The 27,372-nt window shown below is 39.8% G+C and overlaps 4 protein-coding genes across 7 annotated transcripts in view; 1 reads left to right on the top strand and 3 right to left on the bottom strand.

Moving 5' to 3' along the window:
* Positions 1 to 12,642, bottom strand: part of TDRD12 (tudor domain containing 12) — a 33,728-nt gene extending 21,086 nt beyond the window's left edge. For 2 of the 4 annotated variants that reach the window (XM_065848429.2, XM_071814322.1), the window contains exons 1-7: positions 8,130 to 8,865; positions 6,350 to 6,400; positions 4,990 to 5,151; positions 4,571 to 4,707; positions 2,995 to 3,114; positions 1,583 to 1,638; positions 219 to 304 (exon numbers count right to left, since the gene is read on the bottom strand). In XM_065848429.2, coding sequence (XP_065704501.1) covers positions 219 to 304; positions 1,583 to 1,638; positions 2,995 to 3,114; positions 4,571 to 4,707; positions 4,990 to 5,151; positions 6,350 to 6,370 — 582 coding nt within the window. In that variant the 5' untranslated portion in view covers positions 6,371 to 6,400; positions 8,130 to 8,865. The other 2 variants (XM_071814321.1, XM_065848430.2) reach the window with 2 other exon arrangements.
* NUDT19 (nudix hydrolase 19) lies at positions 11,284 to 16,165 on the bottom strand. Its single transcript, XM_065848435.2, has 3 exons — positions 15,364 to 16,165; positions 13,739 to 13,946; positions 11,284 to 12,646 (listed from the first exon to the last, which is right to left on the bottom strand). Exons 1-3 carry the CDS (start codon positions 16,060 to 16,062, stop codon positions 12,420 to 12,422), a joined length of 1,134 nt encoding a protein of 377 aa, XP_065704507.1. The 5' UTR covers positions 16,063 to 16,165; the 3' UTR covers positions 11,284 to 12,419.
* A 28-nt stretch (positions 16,166 to 16,193) lies between these two features.
* ANKRD27 (ankyrin repeat domain 27) overlaps positions 16,194 to 27,372 on the top strand; it is a 54,414-nt gene continuing 43,235 nt past the window's right edge. Inside the window, exon 1 of the mRNA XM_065848434.2 lies at positions 16,194 to 16,312. The gene's annotated coding sequence lies outside the window, so the exon portion shown is untranslated. The remainder of the gene's footprint in view (positions 16,313 to 27,372) is intronic.
* RGS9BP (regulator of G protein signaling 9 binding protein) lies at positions 18,798 to 27,353 on the bottom strand. The gene has a single exon (XM_065848436.2). It carries the CDS (start codon positions 26,786 to 26,788, stop codon positions 26,075 to 26,077), a length of 714 nt encoding a protein of 237 aa, XP_065704508.1. The 5' UTR covers positions 26,789 to 27,353; the 3' UTR covers positions 18,798 to 26,074.

Raw genomic sequence — 27,372 nt, 5'->3', positions numbered from 1 at the left:
AGAAAAAACAGGATTTCTGCCTCTTGGCATTCCTTCAAAAGTTTACAAGCAATGGAAATACAAAACAAAACCTCTAATAAGTTAATGATTTAGCTTCTATTGTATCTGACAGAAATTACAAAGCTGACTTGCAAGTAATGTTTTTCAGTCTTAACCTAACTGCAGAATTATAAGGTACAAAGTGCACAAACAGGTTTGTAGATATAAAAGTCTCTCACCTTTTCATCCCCCTTTGTCGCATAAAGAAAAATATCAAATGTGTTGTCTTCTACAGCACATAAATTGGCTTTCATTTGCGTAGTTACTAAATGTAATAATAAACACAAGAAGAAGTAAAAATATTTAACCATTATCAAATTATCAGATATTTTCACTTGGTACTCTCCAAGATAGACATAATTACAAATCACAGATGTGTAACCTATTTCTTCAGATAAGCTAGTACAAATTTAATAACTTTTAAATGAAACAAGAAAGTAACAAGGCAATAAAATTTTAAAGTTACAAAAATGAAGCTGTCCTCGGTCTTTGAAGGAAGATTGAGAGCTTAAACAGATTAATGACTTCTCTCTCCACACAAACTAGTCTTAGTTCTACACTAAAAGTCTTGGTTTATCTTTTAGCCTCTGACAATCTGTAGCACAAATGTATACTTCCCAAACATGACATTTACTTTTCTTGAAAGAAGTTATATTTGTACATTTGTATAGCCTGCTTAGGCTCTTCATTTCAGCAGTTGTGGCTGATAAAATCCATTAGTAAAATCTGAAGCAGCACTTCTGTATACGCTAAAGATGTGCCAGCAATCCCAGTTAGTGGGTGAAATTACCAGCCCACAGACCCTATATTGTTTTCATAAACTCATCCTCTCCTCACCAAATACCTGTTATGTAGAGTTTCTTACACTTCTGAGTAAGCAGGTAGGTAGTTTTTCAAGGGGAAGAATATAAGACAATATAAGACAAATCTCAGTAAAGAGCCGCTTTTCTAGTAAGACCAAAAACTATATAATACCAAAATAGACGGTTTGATATGAGAGAGACTGGATGACCTACTGAGACACCAAACAAGGTAAAGGACAAGAACAGACTAGAGGAAAAGCAGCTCTTACTAAATAACTACTGCTTGCTAAGGTTGGAACTCTTCTTCTGAGTTAGGTTTGGGGTATAAGTACTGAAATGGTAAACTCATATGCCAAATCTTGACATCTCTGCAAAAAACTACAAAAATACAGCTGTGATGATGATTCAGAGATTAAAACTAAACACACAGGAAGGCTCCAATGTTCAAAACAAATGTTACATGTTACCTTATTTAGCCTGACCAAGAGTCAGACACCATCTAGTCAACCATCAAAATTTAAGCAGCGTGGAAGCCCACAGCACTCAAGATTCAGCTCCAGAAATATTTTTACCTTAGCCAGTCCATTAAAAAACCCCTTATATAGACCCTGTCTTTATTTTTAATATACAACATTCTTAAATACAATCAAATATATAAACTCAAGTACTACATTTCTCTAACAGTTTATTTTTCCCAAAACGGAAGCTCCCATTATAATTTTGGCAGGACATTTATTTACCTTTGAGAAGGTTTTTAAAATACTGAATAGCAGCACTGTCCCATCTTTTGGTTGGTCTAGGAAAATAAACAACCAGTTATCCCACATCATCAAAAATTAAAACGGTAATTTTGGAAAAAAACTTTGGATGCATGTAGAGACATTATTCCGTACCATAACAAATCTTAAGTAGTACACCAACTAGACACATGAGCGGAATCTTACTACTTCGAATGTAACTTTGGTCTTAATAATATTGTTTCAGCTCATCAATAACGTAAACTGACCAAAAGCTACTGGATATTGCTTTGTCAAGGTATGATGGGTTATATCCAACACAAAGTATGATGGTTAGAAGTGAAACAGAATAACCAAAAGTAAGGCAAAAATCCATTTGTGGAACATATTAATCAAACAGGTGTTGAGCAATTTTGAACAAACACTTTACAAACAGCAAAGCGCTGAAGACCGAAAGGTATGTAGCAGAAAATCAAGTTCACTCTTTACCATCTTCTGCAACTTTAAGTATAAAATAAAAAAATAATCAAATGAAGAGCACTATAAACATAACACGAAAATCTACTACTTTAAAAATTATTCACAATGACTGCCCACACAAGATGTATGCTATTCCTATCCAAACTATGCTACTATTTGTTCTGTCAGAATACTGCAAGTCAAATACTAATTTCTTGTGCCAAACAATAGCATAGAAAAAATAAACTGCTTGACCAAATGTAGTTTTGAATATTCCTTAACGACACAAACCGAAGTAGCATTCTTACTGTGAAGCCATACGCCACAGTGATCTAATCACGTCCCTCTCAAATTTGTAGGATCTTTGACAATAGCATCAAGGACACTAAAGTATTTTTCTTTACCACCAGACCCCCATGAAAACCTTATTCAAGTGATTCAAGGCTGCAGTGAGAAAAAACTGTCATTAATAAAAGGAAAGCATAAGAGGAATCCAAAAGTATGTCAAGAGAAAGACAGATGGGGAAAAACAAAGCTACTTATAAACACCTATAGAACTTCAGTTCAGTCAACCATGTAACTACCACAAAAAAAGTGTAGCGAATAAGATGAGCATCTTTAAGAAACAGCAGTTAAGGACAGATTAGTAAAGAAGTTCATACATTAGGAATTAAGAAACACAGCTCTGGGATGATAGACAAAGGGCAAGAAATGTCTGTAGCTTATCTAAACATCCTAAGGGTTTAAAATAAACACTGAAAAACTCAAACAGGTGAATATTAAAACCCAAATCATTGAGGAAGCAGTTCTCCTAAAGAACTGCTCCTCTTAAAAGTTTTCCAAAACTGATTTCCTATGTTCTTCTTGAAACATCATCTCTTCTAAAAAAAAATCTGCAATAAAACTTCACACTTAAGGAATTTATGACTAGAATACATTTCCTAAACTCTACTTACACTATTTTTGCAGTATTTTCACAAAAGTCGACACGCAACGTCACTGGCCTTGTGCGATACAGTCTACACTTTTTTGCTCTATATGGGATCTGCAGAAATGCTTCCGCTGCAATTCGAATGCTTAAAAACAAAGCAGAAATAATTTCATTTTACAGGGCAGATTTCACTCTCCAGACATCACTGGTCTCATATGCATCTTTCCGTTACCCTGCATCTGACACCACAGTTCTTCCACAAGCCTGGCGCCCACTGTGGAACACCCTGAAACCACTGTTTGATTGTTCTCTCCAAGAGAGGTGCTACCAGTATCGATTAGCAAACAGATTCACTCTGGACATGAATACACGTCCTGTTTACTTTAAATCTTCCTGATCCTTTGCCACTACAGTTTGAATTCTTTACATGATATTCAGCCCTCATACTGTCACACATGCCACCTGGTGCCACATATTCCATTTGGCAGTTATTACTTCTGTGTAAAAAACCAGGTATGATTAACATCAGCAAGAAGAAAATCTATTAAATACAGTAATTTGCATTTATACTCATTTTCCTAAAAATAATTTATTCCTTATCAAACTACCACTAGAGTGCTAATCTTATCCTTTACACTTGGTTTGGTTGGAGACTTTTAATAGCCAGCACCACATCATATATAGCAAATTTTAAAGATCCATATATTTAACAATATTGTTCAAATGTTTATTTTACCATGAAAAAGCAGTAAAATCACATATTTACTTCTAGCTGAATGTATTTTAAACTTGGGGTATTGTCAACTTGTTTTCCAATACAGCAACATGCAATTTAAAAACATTATTTAAAATATTTTGAAATAAATCTTAAGTTAAATAAGCTTTCTTAATTTTGTGAAATACTGCAAAAAAAACATTTGGTAAAGCTTCTTGTATACAAACTTGCATATTTTACTATACAAATGAACTTTAAATCTAGCTAAGAACTGGAACAGTTATTTTTAGAAACTGCATTTTTCACTATTTCAGAACCACTAGGTTTCATAGGGTTTTATTAAAAAAACAGGAATCTGTGAAAATTCACCTTTTTTTGCACCATGCCAAGACAGACTGTCAGCTCTTAGTAAACAAGCCTGTAAACTGTAGTGGGAAGAAACCCACATACCTGCATCTTAATGTCAAAGGCTGGTTCAGCAAGTGAAACCCTGTTTCCATACACACTTTGTAAATGATCTTCACTGGTTATAACTTTTTATCTTTTTAGTATATATCACTTAATAATGGAGGAAAGTATATATCAATAATGTTAACTGGCAACCATACATTTCAATCATAACAAACTGACATTATTTCTGTTTTAAAGCTTCCAAAAAACCCAAAACCGACAATAAAAAGCATCTTTAAAAATCCACAAAACAGAAGACTGGTTGGCATCGACATCTGCAAGGGCCTATCATATGGCTGGCAGTTTCCTGTGGACCCAGCCCACACCTCAACTAAACAAAAGCCTCATCACTATCAATCTAAATAAATGTTAATAACATTTGTATGCATTAATTAACAAGTACATTTCAGTGACAGTGTCAAAAAAAAACACTTACTCCTTTGTTCCAACAAAAATGTATTTGGCATAATCCACAAGAAAACATTCTATTTGATAATCATCTCTACAGTACATGATTGACTTAATAATTGCTCTACACCAGCATTTGAGTTCCTCACTGAAAACCACACAAATCTGAAAAAGAAAGAAAAAGACAGCAGGTTCTTATAAACAGAACAAATTACACTCATATTCTTCAGAGGCAAGACTGTAGTATTTTTCATAGAACACTCACTGCATTGCAGCTTACGTAGTTATGAAGTTTACTGATAACAAGATATAACTCGTATGGATGCCATTAGCTACTTTTCTACATAGCAATATTAAAAAAAAATTAATGCATATCTTGGAAAATGCACACCAAACCAATGCAAATAACACATTATTTCCATCTATACAATATAGCAATGATTTTACCTGGCCTTCTTCTATGACTTGTGGTTTTACTTCATCCACATCTTCATAAGATTTGTCATAGAACTGATTCATTTCAGCATTCAGGTTTTTATATTCTATTTCATCAACTATGTAAGGTGCACATCCTTTCATAGTAACCCAAAAGCAATCTGGATCTTCAATCTGGGGCAAAGAGTAGACAAAAATAACAAATAGTATTAGCTCCTGCTAAAATAATAGGATGTTTTTAAGAACATATGAGCAGCAAATGTAAAAATAAAACTTAAAAATTATGGGGATTGATCTATATGTTAAGTATTGTTAAGAAGCAAAACATTTTTCAACTTCATACCATTAGTTTGTTACATGACTTCTCAGCTTGCAAGTTTCTTCAGCACTGCAATTAATAGCATGTGTAGTCTAAAAGGTAGTAGCATTATCTAAAAAGTTGGCTAAACCAAACAGTGGGTAAAGTGCAAAGATATAAATCTTTTTACTTCTATATTGTCTTCAAGAACTACATATAAGAAGCCCCAAAACAGACAAAAACCATCACCAATGGACTTTTCCTCATGCTCAGAGAGCCCACAAGATAGTAAATTTCTTTAAAAGGAGGCCACAGCTTTCCACTCAGTCTTTGAAATCCTTTATATCCCAGTCTTTCAGCTGATCTGGGTCTGCAGTTATTGTGGGCTAATCCCAGTAGGCAGCTAAACACCACACAGCTGCTCCCTCAGCACCCTGCAGTAGGATGATTGAAAGAATTGTAAGGGTAAAAGTAAGAAAACTCGTGGGCTAATATAAAACCAGCTAAGTAAAGCAAAAGCTGCACATGCAAACAAAGCAAAATAAGGAATGTATTCACTGTTTCTCACTGGCAGGCAGATGTTTAACCACTTCCAGGAAAACAGGGCTTCCTCACACGTAATACTGACTTAGGAAGACAAACTGGGTAACCTTGGAGTTCCCCCTTTCCTCCTCCTTCCCCGCAGCTTTTATTGCTGAGCATGACGTCATACAGTGTAGAATATCCCTTTGGTCAGTTGGGGTCAGCTGTCCTGGGTGTATTCTGGGAAAATGATTCTTCCACAATCTCCTGTGGAATTCAGTAGCATGCAGCAGTACTACTACACTCTATTTATGTTGCACATCTTCCATTTTAGATTTTAGCTCTATCCCTGCTGACCTCTTTTGAGGTGAGACTAATATAAACATCTAAAAGAAATGACAAAACATACATAATCCATATATGATCCCACATGTGTAAGAATGTGCTGCTGGAAACACAGAGGCATCACCTTACTTGTAAATCTGACTTACAGATAACTGCATTGAAATAAATGAACAGCAATTCTTTAGACTGTTAAAAAAGCCAGCATACCTCTAATACTGAGACTTCCATGCTTCTCAGCTAGAGTCTTCCTCAACAGTACTGTAAAGGAACAACAAATATTTGATTAAGCATTTTTAAAGTAGAGATTCATTTTGAAGCATATTTAAAGAGCATACACCAAAACCAAGCCTATAGATTTTTGCTATATGTCTCAGAAATATTACATGTATCAAAGGGTTCAAACCAGCCTTCTTAAGAATGCACTATGTTAAAGCCTAATTAAGATTTGCCATCCACACTTACATCCATACAACCACCTCAATTTTTAATACACCGAAACATATCCATTATCATCAACCTACTCACAGTATATAGCTGCTTATCTTACATTCAAAGGTCAACAGAAACAGGCTAATTGAAGACAAGGGCTGCTACAACCTATTTACATGACCACATAAATAGAAATACCACAGAGAAATGCTTACATCATTAAAAAAAAACCAAACCAAAACAACAAAGATAACACAAAAGAGTCCTAACCTTAACAATTTTAACAGAGATTTTTACCAGTATTTCACATCACATTAATCTGCAATGGTACCTATCACACTTAGGGATTACAACAGAAAAATAAACCACCTACACACTGAAGTAATGTGCCTTTCATTTTGGCACAAACCAAGCACATCTTATTATCACTGCAGTGTCCATCTTACCACTTGAAAATAATTCACTCTGGAAACACGTGCCTAATGTTTTGGAAGAGGAAAGTCAAGACATGGCCCTTCCATCCCCTCCGTTAGTGCTGAACACATCAACACTGAGTAAGCAGCAATATGACTACACTGTGGCCATAACAAGCAACATGCTTTGCTAAGAGATGGCACCAATTATTCCCCACTTGGGGGGAATACAGTTCAAACTGTTTTAGAAGCTTTACCTAACATCACATGATACAATCATTCTACCCCAGTTAAATGGAAGTGTCTAACAGTGCACTATAACACAGTACTGCCTTAGGTGCCTAAAAAAATATGCACTTTTATTTCAGAAATAAAATGTACGAGACACAAATAATCTCTCTTAATCTCTCAGCTTGGGAAGTGCAAAAACAAGAAATGACCTGCCAAAGTATCAAGGATAAAGCACACCCAAGGTAAAAGACTAGCTCTCCTCACATAAACCTAATAACAACACGTTCGCTTTGTTGGTAAAAACTAAATGAGAACTCAAATGTTTGCTCAAATTCCACCTCTAAGGATATTTAGCAAAATGTTGCTAAACCCCCCACTCCAAACTGCCACATTGACCACATAACAGAAGGGAAAAGGTTCCTCTCCAGCAACACATCTGACACAAACACCCCTGGAAATATCAACCAATTCACTATCCCAATCTCTCCCTGCTAGTCAGTCTTACTTCATTTAAAAAACCCACATGTAACAGACACAGTGCAAGGAAAGAGCATAGTAAAAAGACTCTTAAGAAACTATCTTTTTCTTTATCCACCCAACCTGCCCCCATCACCAGTTTCCCTCATATTCATGCTCTTCCTCTTAAAAATAACCCCCTAACCTTAGTCACCATCACCACCGCACCCGCACAGCGTCCCGCCGCTCTCCTCAGAAGTTTCCAGAAGCCCAGCCGCCGGACTCACCGCGCCGCGCGCGCTCGGAGCCGCGCTGTGGGCTCCCTGCGCATGCACTTTGCGGCGCTGAGGGGATGGCGGGAGCGAGGCCGTCAGGGCGGGGTTAGAGCCCTGCGGTGGCGCGTTCTCGGCTCCTTTGGGGTATTGTCGCGGCAAATGAGTCTCAAATGGGACTCTTACCGTTGTGCTACTCCTGATCCGGGCTCGGAAGGGGAGGACTCGCCGATCAAACCTTGGGTATCTTCCGTCCACCCTAAGCAAAACGCAGGGCATTGGGGCCCGGGAAGCCAATCCCGGCGGCGGAGCCACGTGGCGGGGGCGTGACCACTAAGTGGGGGCGGGGCCACAGGGCAGAGGTGTCAGGGGGCGGGGCCGGTGGGCGGGGCCCCGGGGCAGCCCAGGCCTTTGTGGAAGACACTGAAGCGCTTGGTTCTTTTTAACCTTCCTTGAAAAGATGAAAAGCAGACTCCAACATGTGACATGGTAAGAGATTTTAGTCAGAGGATTTCAGGGGAAAAATGTCATCCAGAACAGGAGTGCTCATGCACTTCACGCCCTTGGGCCAGATCGTGTGATTCCCTCTCTTCTCCCGCTGCTCGGATGCACCCTTACACTCTGTTCTTTCACAGGTCTCCTCCCATTCTCAAGATGATCACCGCCCCATCGCTGGAGTCCCACCTCTCAGCACTTGGGAAACTCCTCTGGGCCCTCCTTGTTCAAACCAGCCTCAGGGGGGCAATTGTGCCTCAACAGATATACCTCATTTGGGGAGGAGATCTTGCCAGCTACTGTTAGGTTGATGCAAAAATAATGGTGTTTTTGGACTGTTAATTTTAAATCATTGTAAGTAGGCTCAAACACATCTTTATTCATCAAAATAGGAGCCATTACAGTTGGCAGTTTTGCCAAAGAGAAATAAGTTATGGCAGTTTTGCCAAAGAGAAATAAGTTTGTTTATTCCTGTAGCGTGAAAGAAGTGCTTCGGGATTGGACAAACTCTTGGAAAGCATTTTCTGCATCCTGCTGGTTGGGGAAGCATTTTCCCTGCAAAAATTTGTTGAGATGCTTGAAGAAGCGACAGTCGGTTGGTGAGAGGTCAGGTGAGTATGGTGGATGATGCAAAACTTGGTAGCCCCATTTGTTCAACTTTGGAAGTGCTGGTTGTGTGATGTGCGGTTGGGTGTTGTTGTGGAGAAGAATTGGGCCCTTTCTTTTGACCAATGCCAGCTTCGGGTGTTGCAGCTTTCGGTGCATCTCACCAATTTGCTGAGCAGACTTCTCAGATGGAATGGTTTTGCTGCGATTCAGAAAGCTGGAGTGGATCAGACTGGCAGCAGGTCACCAAACAGTGGCTGTGACCTTTTTTTTGTGCAAATTTGGCTTTGGGAAGTGCTCTGGAGGTTCTTCTCAGCCCAACCACTGAGCTGGTCATCACCAGTTGTTATATACAATCCACTTGTCAGTGCACATCACATCTGATTGAGAAATAGTTTGTTGTTGCTGCATAGAATAAGACAACACTTCAAAACAATGATTTTTTTTTTGTTTTTCGGTCATCTCATGAGGCACCCACTTACCGAGCTTTTTCACCTTTCCAATTTGTTTCAAATGGCAAACAAACATAGAATAGTTGACACTGAGTTCTTTGGCAGCTTCTTGTGTAGTTGTAAGAGGATCAGCTTCAATGATTGCTCAGTTGGTCATTGTCAACTTCCAATGGCAACCACTACACTCCTCATCTTCAAGGCTCCCATCTCCTTTGTGAAACTTCTTGAACCACCACTGCTCTGTACATTCATTAGCAGTTCCTGGGCCAAATGTGTTGCTGGTCTTGCGAGTTGCCTCTGCTGCTTTACAACCCATTTCGAACTTGAATAAGAAAATCACTCAAATTTGCTTTTTGTCTAACATCGAGCAGCAAGTAATAAGTCAGTAGCAAAAATGCGTGAAGCAAGAAAAGTGGATTCAAATGATCGCACATAGGCCACAACCAACCGTATCCTGGGCTGCATAAAAAGCAGCGTGGCCAGCAGGTTGAGGCAGGTGATTCTCCCCTTCTCCTCTGCTCTGGTGAGACCCTGCCTGGTGTGCTGCTTCCAGCTCCGGGGTCCCCAGTGCAAGGAAGTCATGGACCTGCTTGGGTGAGTCCAGAAGAGGCCACAAAAATGATCAGGGGGCTGGAACACCGCTCCTGTGAAGAAAGGCTGAGACAATTTGGGATGTTTCGTCTGAAGAAGAGGAGGCTGTAGGGAAACCCTGTTGTTGAATTTCAGTACGTAAAGGGAGGCTTATAAGATGAGAGAGGCTTTTTACCAGGGCCTGTAGTGACTGCATGAGGGGTAATGGTTTCAAACTGAGATTAGATTTAGATTGGATATATGGAAGAACTTTTTTACAGTGAGGGTGCTGGGACACTGGAATAGGTCGCCCAAAGAAGTTGTGGATGTTCCATCCCTGGAAGTGTTCAAGGTCAGGTTGGATGAGGTTTTCAGCAACCTAATCCAGTGAAAGATGCCCCTGCCCATGTCATGGGTGCTGGGTTAGATGATCATTAAAAAGTCCCTTCCAAACCATTCTATGATTCTGATACCAGTTATCACAGTGAGGCTATTTTTTAAGCCTCTATCTGCAGGAGCAGAATAGAGTAGTTTACCATTGTTTCTACAAAACAACAATCAAATAGGAATAGTTTTGCAGGTGCTTCTCTGTCCTCCTTTCCTGGGCTGGCAGAATAACCTTAACTTGCTGCATTATTGTCCACCAGCTCAAAATAAGGAATCTTGGTTTTACACAGAAGGTGAAGTAGAGCCCAATGAATACATCTTTATCAACGCTGTGTCTTAGTAGATTTGTGTATCTTCTCCTTATAACTTGTAAAAAAGCCTAGCAACTACTCAGATGGCTTATTTTGCCCATTATGGATAAATAACTGAATCATTTTGAAGCAAAGATATTTGTTATTGTAAACACCACAAGTATGATCATAAACGTGCCTTTCCCTCTTCTCTTCCTAATACTACTGGCTAGTGTTAATCTCAAAAAGCTAAAAATCATGTAAGACAGCAATACAAGGTACTTTCTTTGCTGCTTCTACTCTCAAATTTGATTTTTCTGTTGTCTTCATGTTCAGAAGAGTTAGCCAGAATATTCTGAAGGAGACACAATACTGCATAATATACAATATACATAATATACTGCTTTGTGTGATCTGTGTTTAGCAGAGGTATACAAATTTCAACAAGGTCTGCAAATGCAAGAACAGTCTGAGCATGTTCAGAGAGAAAAAAGACATGCATTTTTTTCCAATCAAAATGAATGCTACAAACCAGTTCAATTTAATTAAAATATTGCAGGAAATTTTAATTAAAATACAGAACAAAAGCTGAAACAAAGCTTTCTGAACAACTTTACTGGCTAATCTCAAGTCATCATTCATTCTTCTTCCAGATAAAGAACTTATGTCACTGCTCCATTTACTCCACTTATTGCACAAGAAAAGACAAAACCAACCAACCAAAAATCCCAAACAAAAAAGCAAGCAGCTTCCTCTGAAGTTCTTAAATCTCAGATATATTTAGTAAAGTAGCTGAGAAGCAAAATGTGGGATGTTGAAATATGGAAGTAGGTGTTTCCAAGGTAGCACATTATTCCCTGAAGTTGTTGGTATCTTTTTGAAGTTAAATAATTAATTTTTCTAAATTTTAAATTGCTAACAACTTGAAGATAAAAATGATAATGAATAAAAAGAACATTGAGAATGCACTCAGTGTGATGACTTAGTTTGTCTAAATTATCTCTACCTTTCAAAAATTGTAAAGTTTTGAACAGAATACCATTAGTAGAAAGAATTTGGGTATATTAAATATAAACATTAACTTAATAATTTTTTAAAGTGAATTTTAGCTAACAAATATATATTTTTATATACATACACTGGTTTTCCCCAAAATTAAAGACAATAGACTGGGAGATGTCAGCATATACAGAATGAGAGATTTCATTCATTCCTAGACACACATTACAGTTGTCTAACAGATAACTTTGGGACACATAGTAAAAGAATTTGGCAGGTCAAAACATATTGTTCTGAACATAATATATATTTAAATCTTCAGTGAGAAAAGAACCTGTGTGACCTAATGGACCAGTGTTGCAGCATATTCTGCAAACAGTCTGTAAGTAGAATAAGGTGATAATGGCTCAGTATAATTACCATCAAATTGCATTTAAGTTAATTATTAATTAAGCTGATGGTTATGCTAAATTTTCAGGAGCCTATAAACATCATAACTGGCAGAACTGCAGTTTCAAAGACTCAAAGAATTAGATACACATGAATCTCAAACCACGCACACACAAAGGCTTTGGCAGGACAAAGGAATATTTTCCTGACTATTTGGCAATGGTTAGAAAGGACCCAAACCACAGTGAATGTAATTAAGAACGTTCTAGCTTTAAATCAAATGGATATTATAATTTGCTATTGTAATTTGAACAATCAGAGTTTATTGTCAATGGATTAATATGTTTATATTTTGCTTGAATATTAACATAGACAGCAAGATCGTTGATGTTTTTTATTACTATTCTGTGAAATACACTACCCTCTTTCATGAGGTCTTCAACCTTCTTATCTGTTGACATGATTATTTTCTTTTCTCCTGTATAATCTGGATCTTCTGGATATAACTCATCTCCTGGGGGCAGAAAAAGGTTTTAGTTATACATTGTCTACCTCATTTTTCAACCTTTGATTGACACTAGCAATTTTAATGTATTGATCAGGACATGAAACTCAGTGGGAATGTATTTCATAATACAAAAGTAAATTGCCCCTAAACATCTTCAGATTTAAAGACAGGGCCATAAATTTTGAAGTATCTGTCAGTGATGCTGCAGTGCACATTTGAGGTGTTGATTTGAATGTTCCAATGTTCTTGATAATACTAATATGCTATAATCACAGTCTGGTGAGATATGACTTCATGTAATAGGTAGAGAACAAGACCAATACTTTTCCAAGTGTTAAAACAGTAGGACTAAGAATAGAAACTAGTTAGTTTGTTTTGTTTTATTGAAGAAAACAGTATTTTGCCATATAAATGCATGTTACTCTTGTGCAAAAGTGCAAATGCACCACTACTACAGAAATTCTAGAGGTTAATTGTGACAAAAAAGAGGCAAAAGCATCATGAAAATCAAAGAAGCAGAAAATAATAATAGTAGATACAACTTTTAATAAGGAGAAGGAAAAAATGTAGATGATTATGAAATAAGAGAGACTTAAGTAGGAGAAAGGGCAGGAGGAAAATGAATTAGTTTTATCTTTTTACATCACTGCCCTATCACTACTTTGTGAAGATTTAAGACTGCAGTTGTGCCTGACTCGCTTGTCCTTACACAGACAAACAGGTAACTGAAGTAAATGAGAATTCCCACTGAAAAGGACTAAATAGGAGGAATTCTGATACGTCCTTCAGATGTTCAAAAAAAAAAAAGTTGAAATGCTAGAATTTCTTCACAAATAAACATATTACTATCCATCATATGAGACAATTAGATGGTAAGTAAGTACAGAAATAACAACGTTGTCTGATTTTAGCAGCTTGTCTGTGAGAGTAGCTATTATAAACTGTATCTAAAAAGGAAGCCAAACAGTAGAAAAAGCATGCAGTAACTTAAAACAGTAATTTTCTTACAGTTATAGCCTGGTTTATGTCATGTGGCTTGAGTATGTATCAATTCTCAAACTTTCATATTTTTAAAAGAACCTTGATCTGTGTTCTTACCTGGCAATAGCTGGATGTAGCCATCGGAAGCAGTTAACATCACCGGCATCCAGCGCTCACACCCCTCCAGAGCCCGATCCAAGCTGAACTTGTGTAAGTCACAGAGCGAAGAGAAGTTGCACAGCCTACAAAATTCATAGAACTGAGGCGGAGGAAACCATATTTCTTGAGATTTAAGGCGTTCAATGGCTTCTGGAGGTGATGACCACTGTAAGATGAAAGCAATAATAGTGTCATCAGCAGATAGAAAGTATAAGCAACTTTAAAAGCCGTTAGCAAGCAAGTCGTTACAGAAAAAGAGCTTTCAACAGTCCACGTTTTCTGAACACAATAAAAACCATGTATAAACTACACCAAAATAAGAACAACAAGATTTTTTTAAAATTGAGAAAGCATAATAAAAGCAATCTATAAAAATTACTCCTTTTGCCTATAAAATTAAATAACCTTATATTTTACACAGAGGCATACCAACTTTGGAAACTAAGATTGAGACTGGTTGTAGGGTCTGACTAAAAGTCTGCTGAAACAACAAAAAACCTTAACCTAATGTGAACTCAGTTAACAGAGATTGCTACTGATGCTTAAAGAAATAACGTACTTCTAAACATCTGCTTCTTACACACATTGTTTTCAGCGTGAACACCCAGCTATTTGTGCTTAAACACTGTGTTATTCTACATCTTTAAACTGTTACTAATCTTTTCATCTCATATGGTGAATTTCATAATATAAACGCGTGCATAAGCATTTGCAGTAGATTTATGCTGTTACTTCACAAAATTATAACAAACATGAACTTCTTTGAAGATAAGATCTCAGGTACTTTTAAAGTTCTGTAGCAAGATATGTTACAAAATAAATATCAAACCATCACTAATACAAAAATTGTTAGGTAAACTTTTACAGAACTGTCTGGTTTCAGACTTTTCAGAATTCTAGAAGAACTTGAAGACTCTCATGTGCCAGACCCTGAGCTATCTTTAAGAAGTTTCTTAGTTAAGTTTTTTACTCTTTTACCCCCTCCACTTAAAAAACATAAAATTAAAATATAGCTCCAAATATGCTTTTAATAATACACAAGTTTGTATGTTACTTAAAATATTCCAAGTAACTACAAAAGACAAAAATGACTTGCACCCCTGGCACACTGCACACACCCCCTGGATCTCCCCAAGCGTGGTGAATGTTAAGGGTGTAACAGCAATACTCGTTGATGCTGCACGAGTGAAAAGGGATTGCTTGTCATCTACCTTTGAAAGATACAGTAATTCAAGGTGGAAATGATCTGATGTGACACACATCCTCTGCCACAAAACTTGGTGTAAAATGAACTTAAAGCAATACGCTTTTCTGCCAGCAGTTCCAGCTGCACGGCTGGTAACGGGGCGGCGGCGGTGACTGACTGGAAGGACGGCTGTGCAAGGGAGAGGATTAAAGCGAAGATCAAACTCCCATTTTCCCACATTTTTAGGGAGCGTTATGGGGGCGGCTCGAGAGCTGGAGCTCTGCTCGCCCCGGGCTCAGCCCAGCGGTTCCTGAGGAGGGGTGAGGAGGGGCTGCCCGGCGTCCCTCCCGCCTGCCGCCACGGGCACGCCGCCCGGCCCGGCTGGCCGCGCTCTTACCAGGATGTCCGTCACCTCCTGCTCGTCCTGCGAGGCGTGGGGCGGCCGCTCCCCCAGGCAGCACAGGTAGAAAGCCGTGTCGTAGCGCCGGCCGCCAGCTCCAGCCCTGTCCACGGGGGTCAGCCAGTTGCTCCACTCGTGCAGCGCCCAAATGTTGGGGACGCAGCCCAGGTGCCGGCACAGCTGCAGGAAGCAGCCCGCGTCCTCCTGCACCCGCCGCCGCCACTCGCTGAGCTCGGTCGGGGGCAGGCGCTCCGCGGGCAGCGGCGATGCGGGGCCGCTGTCCGCCGCCGGCCCGCGGCCCGGCACCAGCAGCAGGATTCCCGCCTCCTCGAAGGTTTCCCTGATAGCGCAGATGCGGAAGGCGACTTCCCCCGGCAGCGGCGAGCCCAGCCGCTCCCGCTCGGTGGCGAACAGCGGGGCTCGGCTGCTGCCGGCAGGCGCCGGCCTGACGAGGCCCAGCCCGCACTGAGGCGAGGCGGGCAGCAGCCCCAGCCAGTCAGCGGAGAAGTCCGCCGGCTCCACCAGGCCGCCCGGGAAGACGTGTGCGCTGGGCATGAAGCCGCTGCGGGAGCTCCGCTGCAGCAGCAGCACCTCATAGTCGAAGGGGCCGAGCGGGGAGCGCGGCAGCCGCGCCGGCGTGCCCGCCGCCAGCAGCAGCGTCGCCGCTTCCCTCCAGTGCCGCAGCCGCCAGTTCATCGTGAGGCGTGGAGGAGGCGGTGGCCGCGGCCCCGATCGCGCTGCGGGGCCGCCCGGGCGTCACCGCCGCCTGGGCTCCCGGAGGAGCGACTGCAGCCGGGCGCTTGGGCGGGAAAGCCGGGCGGGCTCGGCCGAGCCGGGCACCGCGCAGCTCCGTCAGCTGAACACCTGTCCAGCCCGGAGACGCGGTGGGATGGAGGCCTGTCAGAAACGGCCGGTAATGCCTCAAGTCCCGGTCAGCCTTAAGGCGGTAAGTAGCGTCCTCAAAGGACAAAAGCTTAAGGAAATACAGAGGGCGTACAGGCATAGGGCGAATGGCAGAGAGAAACGAGGTGCTGACTTTCAGTTTACTCGGAAAACTGTGGAGTGGTTTGCAGTTCTTGAGGTTTTGTAGCACTGGTGTATTTACAGTATGACAAGAGGTAAATGTCGAATAGCTCCCTCGGACCCCAAAGTCTTCCCGAGTGCTGCTGAGGGGACTGTGGTTCCAGCACAGGGTCATTTGTAACTGCAACAGGCTGCTGACCCCCCAGCTGGCCTCGGAGAAACCTCCTTATCTCAGGCCCACATCAAGGTATTGTCGGTAACAGAAATAATTTTAGGTCTTTAATTAACGGTGTCATGCTTCAAGTTGTTTGAATTTGTTCTGGTAGACTTCAAAGGGGAGAAGTATGTAGATTTTTAATTACTTTTTATTACAAAGCTCTTCTGTTTTGAGTCTGTTACTTGGAAAAAAGACATATTCAGCCAAGACAGCAAAACCTTGAAAAAGCCCTTTGAACAGGTATTTTACGGTAGGAACCATTTTATTAACATTTTATTTTGATTCCCCAATTTAATAATAGATTTTTTTTCTTTAACTTGTGAGGAGTTTAAGCTGATGACACAGGTTGAGAAATTTTGTAAGAATACTATTTGCATGTAACATGGAGAATCCTCCTATTTGTCACGCTTCTCACTAGACTCTCTTTGGCAAACACTCGCATACCTGCACATGCCTCTGATAACTTCTCCACTTGATTTTCTATTTGAGCATGTACTTAATGCCTGTGAGATGTGTCTTACTGTAACTGAAATGATATTTAGAGGCAATTTAACCAGTGGGATGCCAGAATATTTCAGCTGACAGAACCAAAAATTCAGTCGATGTCTACGCAGACACAGCTGGGCCATAAGTTCATCCTGGCACGAGGCTGCAGCCGGTGGAGAACAGGTCAGCCAGCCAACTGCTTATACTAGAACTGGGGCAGGACACCAGCTGTGGTCTCGCCAGACAATATATGAGTCTGCTCTCCCTCTCCTTCCCTTCCTCGTGACCAAATAAACAAGCAAAACCGGGACATCTTGTAACTCTAGCCTCCTCATCCATAGTAATTTAACCATTAGTGCTCAGCAGTGATTACCGTCTTGAGCAATGGAAGCATAAGGTCCACTAATGTGCCTGTTCCCAACAGAAGATATTTTGAACCTAAAATCATGATGTTCACCATGTATTTGTTTGCCTTTTTCAGTCTTAGTTACCTATTTTGTTGTATTAAGTGTACCTCTTGTTAGGAATGTGCATTGCCTAAAAGCTGCTTTACTGGTGAAATATTAATAAACTACTGAGGTTTTTCAAGGTTTAACATCCAATGAGCTTGTTTTTCAAGGTTTAACATCCAATGAGCTTGATGGCTGATCAAAAAGATTTAGGGTCCATTATGTCTGATCATTTCAGCATAAAGGCATTTTAAGTAAAAAGTACTCACATACCAATAACAAACAGCATCATTTTCAAATCAGTTGTAATACCAGCACATACACAAAACTGTCTTACTGTGACAAAAATACAATGTCTGTCATCCCTGGAACATTATTTCAGAACTTCTTGGGGAAAATCTGATAATAGAGAACAGTGCAGATTACATTATTAAGTTTCAAAATGGGATATTTTTTTAAATTGCTATTTATTTTTTTTTTTAACCTAGTGCAGTCTAAAGTCTCTCAAGTGCTAGTATGTAAAGCAGGACTGTCCTGGAAAACAATTCCTCTGGTTTCAGTGGTATCCACAGGTATTAAATTTAGCAGATCTAATTTCATAGGCATTCTTGTGTGCGGGCTGGAAATCGAATGTGTGGCTGGCATAAGTGCTGCTGTTGCCACCCTCAAACACACACAGAATACAGGACTGTCAGTAGAGAAATAGTTGTGTGGTTATAGCGTTCTTCATGACCGTTCTCAGCACCCAAAACAGTCCTTTGGCACCAAACACAGCCAAGTGCAAGTTAAGACAAACGTTATTCTCCCATTGCTGCATTTTCGCACATGTTTGTATTTTTGTATGTAAGGCAGCTTTTCCCCTTAAGGATGACGTTCCTTACCCAAGGGTCAGCATATTCACCCTTTTGATGGCAATTTTTTAATCTTTCCTTTCATTATTGTTTTACAGAGTAGTTCAATATCTGTTCACTGAAGCTGAAGTCATCTCGTGCAAAATTACAGGAGCATATGAGCCTTTAATTGACCTGGTTATAAGGACTAAGAGGTGGCAGTAGGTTCTAAGGGTGAACTCTCAGAAACTCTTTTAGCAAAGATCAAGTGCGTAAAGGGGAGTATTACCCCCTTCTAGTTTCCTGCTAGGAAAAACGAAAGCTAATGGCTGTGAATGTGCATAGATCTGCCCTCTCAAAGCTATACCTAACTTGCTGGAGATAGCTCAAATGATTATAGAAAATGTCTCAAATCCAAACTAGATGCAAGGTTATAAAGCATGTTTAATTTCTTCATTGCCAATTCAGATGACTTCTTTGTTCCCATATATTCTGCTAAAATGCAGAGCTCATCTCACTTAAAACTTGTACAGCATTATGAGTGGTTTCAGAAAGAATGGAAAATCGGCAAAAATCTGTTACTCAGGAATGCAAATCTTAAACTGAGCATACTAGTTTATTCCTTTACTGTAGTATGAGCATTCTGGCACAATGGCATTCTACGTTCAGCTGAACTCTGGCATTATCCTTCAAGGAGCAACATGTGAGCTGGGAATACAGGAGATTTTAGTTTGGAGAAAAGTCTCTCCATAGCAAGAATTGGCTGGAGATAATATGTGGCACTCAGTAAAGTGTAAGAGAGAAGGCTGGAGAGTCTGAGGTCACCTCCAGATTAAATAATTACAAAAAGTATTTTTGCTAAAAAATTAAGAATTTGACTGCCGTTCATGCTGCTTGTATGCCAGAACATACAATTGTTAACCTGATGGAGCCCAAATACTTCTGTATTTCAGGTTGTTTTCAAAAACAGATTGTGTTGCATTGAAAAATAAACCCTTGTGAAGTGATGCAGAAGTTCTGCCAAATGAAAAACTGTAAGATTATTGCACTGATAATTCTTTGTGGGATCATATTTCAGCAGTGTGGATATTACTTCATCTTTCCACTTTGGTTACTGCTTATGAGAAAAAGAAAACATTAGTTTGTTTAAAGAAAAAATATTCAGGTCACTACGTATATAGAAATGATTTTAAAATTAGCTTTCTGGGTTTTTTGTGTGTAATGAGAAAAGTAATAGAACTATTTCATTCCTTTTTCTCACATAATTACATACATTATTTTGCACATACAGATCAGTGCAGATGACATCACTCTAATAATTTCAGTTGAAAAACAAGGTCTACCATTATTTCACAATTGGATGTGGCTTACATGCTGTCCTGTGTGTTGGAGATGATATATACTAAGTTCTTAGTTTAATTTATATGCATCTGGTAAAAGCTTTGTCCCCATGCAGGCGTAGTGTCTGCTATAGTGAACAAATTGTTACAATCTCAAGTATAAAAGACTTAGAGGTTTCACTGTGCCTCTCTGCTACTTCTTCAACTGGCTTAATTCAAAATGACATTCTAAAGCTTTTACATTGTTTAGCTCATATAATATCAATGAATAAATAGACTTAATGAATAAATACAAATACATTAATCACTGTATATTTTTCTAAGTATTGTGTCCAAAATGTGAATAAATATAAAATCTAGGAAAAACAGATTTATGATTATAGCACCTTCATACAAAATATTCCAACAAATCAAAGCAGATCAGAAAACTAGGTTACGGATAGTATTAACAACTGGAAATGTTCTACTTCCAACAGACACATCATGGATTACATGTTCTATGCAAAATAAAATCATGGTTGTAATTCTGCAGCTTTTAATTACATGAATAGTCTTTGCACATGTAATTTTTCGCTGAACTGAGTAGTGAAGGCTCACATGAGTAATGATTCAGACCACTCCCTCTAGGACCTGGAACTCAAATGTTTATTTATATATAAAGTTACACATGCAATTAACATATTAGATTAAGTTGCTAAGGGAGTATCATGTTTGGTGTGTCAGGTACTCCTTAGTCATTTTATATGGTATAAATAGTTAAATATTTTCTTCTGTCGTCTTTTCTCATTTCCACTTTTCTCCCTTGTTTTTCTCCCAAGGTTTATGCTATTTATATATCAATTATTGAAGATCACGCAAAGCAATTGCATTTGTTTTTTGGTTTTTTTCCTCAGACATTTCCTCACACGGCTGTATGACCTGACATTTACTATTCCTACAAAAGCCCCATGATTTTTTAAGTCATGTTTTAGGCTATGCAATTCCTTAATGCTGTGACATATCAATGAGTTTGAGTGTGTATGTTCTTGGAGTATTTGTGTGCAAGAGACAGACTAGACTGATTGTAGACCTTAGCGATTATTTTAATGTATAGTGGAAAACTGACCAAAATAACAGACCACACGTTTCTACTATGATTGTGACATTTCTATGCACTTGAATTAGAACTAGAAGATGTTAGTTTGTTTAATTTGTGGAGATGTTACTAGTAAGTATACGATAAATAATGTCATGCAATACAGTGTAAATAAAACATACACTTCAATCAATCAATCAAACCGGAACAAAACACCCCACCTGACCCTATGAAGGCTCAATAAGTCAATTTCTGACACTTGGGAAAACTACAATAGATATTCTGACAAAATTACTGGAACCGAGCAATCAACATAATTGTTTTTGCTTAGCTAGCCTGTGTAGGTGACAGATTTCCAGAGATGCTGTCATTTTACTTGTGTTTGCCTACATGGCTTCTAGTCACATTGCCCCCAGCTTGAAATGCTTGTGCTTGGCTGCATGAGAAGATGCGGAAGAACCTTCATGCTGCTTAAATGCCATGTGACTTTTCACCTTTCCACAGGTTTAATCCATGGCAGCTGATTAAGATGCATTTCCAGTTGCATCACAGTACTGCAGCAGGAGGCTCTTGGGGTGGGTGACAGAATCCAGCCTCCTATGGCTTTTGTAAAATTGATATAATCATGTAGCACATCAGAACGTTTTCGTCTTATTTTGTATTGAGTTATTCAGAGAACAGGTAGTCAGTTCCACTCAGGGATATTTTACATTCTTTGTCCCACTGGGTGTAAGATACTACCTTCTTACAGCGAAGCTATGTTTTAACGGTGATGCTATAATATAATCTTTAACAAAAAGCATACTTTACTAACATAGGCTGAGATGTTTACTACATACATCCATCTCCTTCCTTCGCTAGTCCTTCCCTCAACACATGCAGATAATTTAATATGAAAGACATTGTTTTCTAATCCCAGTTTTATTGTATGCTTACCACAGCAAATGCTGCTCACGTGTAGACTGCTATTTTGTCCAGATCTCTTCCTGCATTAAAAGACTTATATAATCGTATTGAGAGAAAGCACTTAGAGATCTGTAATCCACTGGTTTTACTGAATGACTTTTTACATAATGAAAATCTGTGAAGGGTAAATATGTTGAACAGGAGTTCCATTAGCACTTATATATATGGTATTTCTGGAAAATTTACATAAACAACAGAAACCTTAGAAGGAAAAGAAAGCCCATAACCAATCTGTTCAAACTACAAATAAGCGTGTTTAATTTTTAATCCGAAAACTAATGACATCAGTTGTTTCGTCCGTTTTTAAATAAATGCATTCACGTAAAAATATTTTCATGAAGAATTTTGAAACTAATTTTACTTCATGTTCAGAATGCTGAAGTTTGATGTTACGTTGTTTGCGACATAAGGAGATGGTTCTTCGTCCGTTTTATTAGTGAACTAAGAAAACAGTGTAGAGGGTTTTTACAGTGATAGACTAGAAGTCCTGGAATAAAATTCCAAATTACTTCATTTTACAGCCTCAGTTCTGACAGTTTGATACAACTGTCTTATTGTTGTTGCTATCAATGCTAATGGACCAAATTTCACGCTCCTTAGGTTTGCTAAAGTTGCTTTGCTGGCTGAGAGGGGGCAGAGTTTGGATCCTAACAGAGGGTCTAAACATTCCTCTGGTCTAATATGTTCTCTAGTTTTCAGCTGCCCAAGCCAAGGGTTCTGTACTTTACTCAACAGGACTGAGCAAGCCGTGCTGAAGGCAACACCAGCCCTGTGATCCTAAACGTTATTGTAGCTGCTTCCTAAGGCAGAGATTTCTTGACTTTTCTGACTGCTGATTCCCTTGCAGTATAAATTAAGGATGTATCACTATATTCAACTTTGGGAGCTTGAGAAGGGTACATTTATGTAAAGAAAACTGTAATGAGAGGGCTTAGCATGTTACTTTTATTCATGTAGTTGAAATAGGAACTTTTTGTTTAGAAGAGCTTGCTGACAAACTGTATTAATATTCTAGTTTTTGTTTGGTTTTAACTATTGCTGTAAGCCAACCAGTAAGTTATAAGAATGTACTCTATTTTAAGTTAAATAAATAGTGACAGTAACAAGTTTGAATTATTCAAAGTATAGAAAAATACCACCCATACACAGGCAAAACCAGTATAATTCAAGTCAGGAATAAGATATGAGTATACAGCAAATGTAACATGTATATCCTGTGAATAAAGACAAAAGAACTGAAGTAGGACATTGAAATTAAGCAATGACCATCCTCTTTTGTAGTGAAAATGCAATAACATTCTCATTCACTGATCCGCATGAGAGTATTTGCATTTTCTTTATGCTATTTAGAGTTTTTTGAAGTTTGCCTTCCCATTTTTCACTTACAAAGATAGTATTTCCAGTCTCCTTCCAGTTGCATTCCAGTAGGGAAAAAAATGAAGACTGTAAATCTACATCATCTCTTTATTTCTTGATTTAAAAGAAACATCAGCACTTTTTGGCAGTGATGGGTTCATCTTGTTTTCATTTTGTGCGCTTGTGCACCTGAAGTCTGTCACATTGAGTGTACACTTGTATCAAGTGGAGGTGATTAATGGCAGCAGCATTATCCATTTAGATGGTGCCAATCCTGTATTACAATTCTACTTAATATTTTAATTTCAGGTATCCTAAATATGATACAGATTTTTAGGAACAAACAAATGATGAATAAATCTCCAGCCAGCTTTGTCTTAGGACTTGAAAGTACTTTATTTTTCCAAAGTCCAATACTTTAAATACTAATTGTGTGTATTTGTAATTGAGCAAGACTTACATAATTATAGGTTACTTACATGAAATCTTTGAGTCCTATATCCAATAATCCAAATTCCAAAAAATGCAATGGACTGTAAATTTACAATTCACCAGCTCACTGAGTCTTGCTTTTCAAGATGACATTTAACTATTAAAAGTTCTTCTACGTGCTAACTGTGGATAAACTGTATACCTGCTTCAGGATACCAATATCCAAGATAATGAATGCTGTAGGTGGCACCTTTTACTTATCCACCAGAAACCAGACTTGCAATACTTGCATTTTCAGAACATGTGCTTAAAAGATATCTTATTCCAAAAGGAACACGGAGTTTTCAACAAGCACAGAACAGAGTCCAACTTCTTATCCACCTTCCTATGGACTAAGGAAAAGGAGAGTGCAAAGGGTGAAAATACCCGCAGATCCTTAGTGACTAGTGTTTGCAATCCTAATATGTACATTCTTCTGCAGCTTTTGCTGTATTTTCCATAAATATGTTAATATGATTGTGAAGGACATCTCATGTAAGTCAATACAAAGCAATTACACCTTGTCTAGTCAGACTGAAACAGTAGCACCGATAAATACAGGCTTGATTTTGTCAGAATGCTGCTGCGAATCTCTATGAAGCTAGGTTAACTATGCATGAAACACATCCTATGGAATGAGTGAAATACATTAGAAAGGAATGTGGGAGTCATCTCATAAAAAGGTGAATTCCCATAAGAATGGAGCTGGACTGGATCAATGCGCAGAACCACATTATCCTTCAACATAATGATAGACTTTTGATTCAGGTGTCCACTTACAATTTTTCCTCACCTACATTATTTTTTTCTCACGTACAAGTGACCATATTCAAATTTGTCACACACCTTTTCTCTTCAAATCCAGTTCTCATAAGTTTCAAGGAATAAACTTTGCTGCAGTTTTTCAAAGTGTGTTTAGTTCTTAATTCAAAAATATTAGGTGTTTGAGTGTTACCAACATAATTTTACTTAACAAGCCTGAAGACTGTTGTCTAGTAACTTCACAAAACATGTCCAACTGTTATTCTTTGATAATATGTCCATAATAATAAATGCAGAAGAATAATACCTTATTAAAACCCCTATATTACAAGGTCTTTATATTTGCCCGTGGAGTGCCTCTTACACCTATGACACTATAAAGTGCATACCAAGCATTCTTGAATGTGTGTTCACAGTGACAGAAGACATTTAGATAAGTTACACAATAAATACCATAACACATAGGTCCTCTCATAAAATGTTATACAGCTTCTCTGCAAAGTTAGTGTCTGTCCGCCACTTTTACATTTAAACATTAACAATTTTATAGGGAAGCAGTGCTGCTCTTGCATTTACCTCCCAAAATTGCAGTGTATCAAACTGGACCGGTTCCTGTTTCCGACATTATTAATCAGACATGAATGAGATATAAAACAGACACATTTTTAGCTTTATCTGGATTGCTGCAAAGAATTCAAGAGCTTGCAGAAATGTGGCTGTACATATACTACAGGAATCAATCCCTGCCCGTCAACATGAGAGGGGATCTCTTTTTGGATTATTAGTAAGGGGTGCTTTAACTTGACATTTTTGTTTGCCAAAGTCTATTTTCAAAAATTACTGCTTCTGCTGCGGGTAGATTCATTGCTCCTATTTTCAAAGTTAACTGTGAAGTGCAAGCTGTTTGCTTCTACAGAAAAAAGGAAAAAAAATTCAACCAAGGGCAAGAATCAGCTTGGTAATAAAATAATGGTAAATGTGGATGAGAACCACAAGGCTTGCTGGTGTTTTTCTGAATACGCAACTGCCTGTTTTTTCTCTCTGGATTTAAAAAGCGATTAGTCATTTGCATTTGCTGTGCCAACCCATGCAACCGGCTTCTGTACAATCAGTTTAAATCAACAAACAGGGTTTGGTATCAAACATCGCTTGCTCTGTTTTTTCATCCTTCTCCACATATCCCTCCCCAGCCATTAACTTATCTAAAATAGAGCTTGTTTACATTCTTTTATTGGAGTTTTCATCCTTTCTCTTTTCCTCCACTGAAATAAATTTGATGAAAGAAAAAGCATTCTGTTAACTTTGTCAGACAAAATACCTGTGTTAGCCTCCAAATTTGTGTTACTCACAAATACTGTAAACAGTGACCAGCAGCAAACACCAGAGCCTATTCAAGAACAAAAAATACAGGCTTCTGAGAACAGTGAACTATTAATAGCAGACAAATCCCTGTTAAAGCCAGTAGAGATAATACCCTGATACTTCATAGTTAACCGTTACAAGTCCAGCAGATGAAGACATCCTATTCTGCAGGCTGATTTGCATCTCTCTTCTTCAAAGAGCAAGAAGAAACAAATCGTGCATTTTAGGATACTGAGAGGCAAAAGTTTTGCTTTGCTTTTTCAAGTGCTAGGTTTAAATTCTCAGCTCATCCAAGTGACCCGTTTTGAAATTAAAGGTGAGAAGTGAAACACTCCATAGACAGATGGAGGGGGTTCAGAGGCTGCACCACCCTAAGAGAGTTTTACCACACACACTGCCAGGACTATAGCGATAATGAGCACAGCGGAGAAAATAATCCCAGCTAGAACCTTGGTGATATCGCAGAAGGATTTATTTTCCTCCACAGAGATCATGCCAATAGAAGAAGCACCCATGCTGATGGTGGATTTTAGTTCAGCCCCTGGGTCTTGCTTAGCCTCTACTGTCCACTGGGGGACATTGACCTTCATTTCCATCTCGTACATCATCTCTCCTACCTGGTTTATTTCGTTCTCGAGGTCTTTCAAATCCACCACGTCTATATTGTGCTCAGCCTCGTATTTCATGTTCTGGACGCTCATCGCCCTGGCGGCCACACCAGAGGTTCCCCCGCTCATGCCTGTCTGGATCAGGTGCTTTTTGGGGACGTTTAGCGGGAACTCGTGGCCCAGCTCCAGGGCTCTCCTCATGTCGATCTCCAGGATCTCTAGGCACGTGGAGAAAATCACCCATAGCCTCTCGAACTCGGCTTTATCTTCCTTACTCACGGTTTTGTCCTTCAGGACCGTGGTGAGCTTGTTCCTGTTGGCCACCGCTAGCTCCTGGGCCTTCTGCCGGGTTTTCTTGAGCTCCTCCCGCAGGTTCTGGGAGTCCGAGGTGCCGCCGATGGTCAGCACCATGTGCCGGTAGCAGGCGGTCACCTTGTTGAGCGCGTCCAGCAGCGCTTTGCACTCCTCCTTCACCATGGTCCCGGCGGCGGCTCTGGGGCCGCGTCCCCGCCGCTCTGTCCGGCTGCCGCTTCGCCCCGGCTACCCGGTACCGGCCCCAGGGAGCTGCCCAAGACAGATGCTACCCGCACACATGGCAAGCGGCAGCTTCGGGCCGCGCCTGCATTCAGCGCTTTCTCACCCGCCTCGCGTCCCCGCGGCTGCTCAGGCGGCACCGACACCTCTGAGAGCCCGGGCGGGCTGCGGGGAGCCCCGGGGGACGGGCAGCATCGCTCTCCGCCTGCTACTGCCGCCGTGCAGGAGAACCGGGGCGGCTCATTCCGCACCGCGCAGCGGGAACTTCCAGCGATCAGGCGTCGCTTTTTGAAAAGTGCCAAACACCGCGGAGGGAGGAAGGAGGGAAAAAAAAATACACGCCGGTTAAAACTCTCGAGAACGAGAGCCGGGAAGCTGGCTGTCCCCGTCCCGCCGCCAGCTGCCGTGTCCCGCCACCGCGCTTAACTCGTCCCAGCTGCGCGCCCGCAGAGTCACATGGCGCAGCGCGGGGAGCGCCCGCGGCCTCTGGGGCGCGGCCCGGCCCGGCCCTATAAGCCCTCGCAGGC

Source organism: Patagioenas fasciata, chromosome 13 (assembly GCF_037038585.1).
Source record: "Patagioenas fasciata isolate bPatFas1 chromosome 13, bPatFas1.hap1, whole genome shotgun sequence".
NCBI lineage: Eukaryota > Metazoa > Chordata > Aves > Columbiformes > Columbidae > Patagioenas > Patagioenas fasciata.
This window is presented reverse-complemented; position numbering and strand designations above follow the sequence as displayed.

Coding starts and splice junctions, on each gene's coding strand:
- RGS9BP (XM_065848436.2), bottom strand. CDS start 26,788: ATGGTGAAGGAGGAGTGCAAAGCGCTGCTGGACGCGCTCAACAAGGTG.
- NUDT19 (XM_065848435.2), bottom strand. CDS start 16,062: ATGAACTGGCGGCTGCGGCACTGGAGGGAAGCGGCGACGCTGCTGCTG. Junction 13,947..15,363: donor AGGAGGTGACGGACATCCTG/GTAAGAGCGCGG, acceptor TTCATCTTACAG/TGGTCATCACCTCCAGAAGC. Junction 12,647..13,738: donor CTACATCCAGCTATTGCCAG/GTAAGAACACAG, acceptor TTCTGCCCCCAG/GAGATGAGTTATATCCAGAA.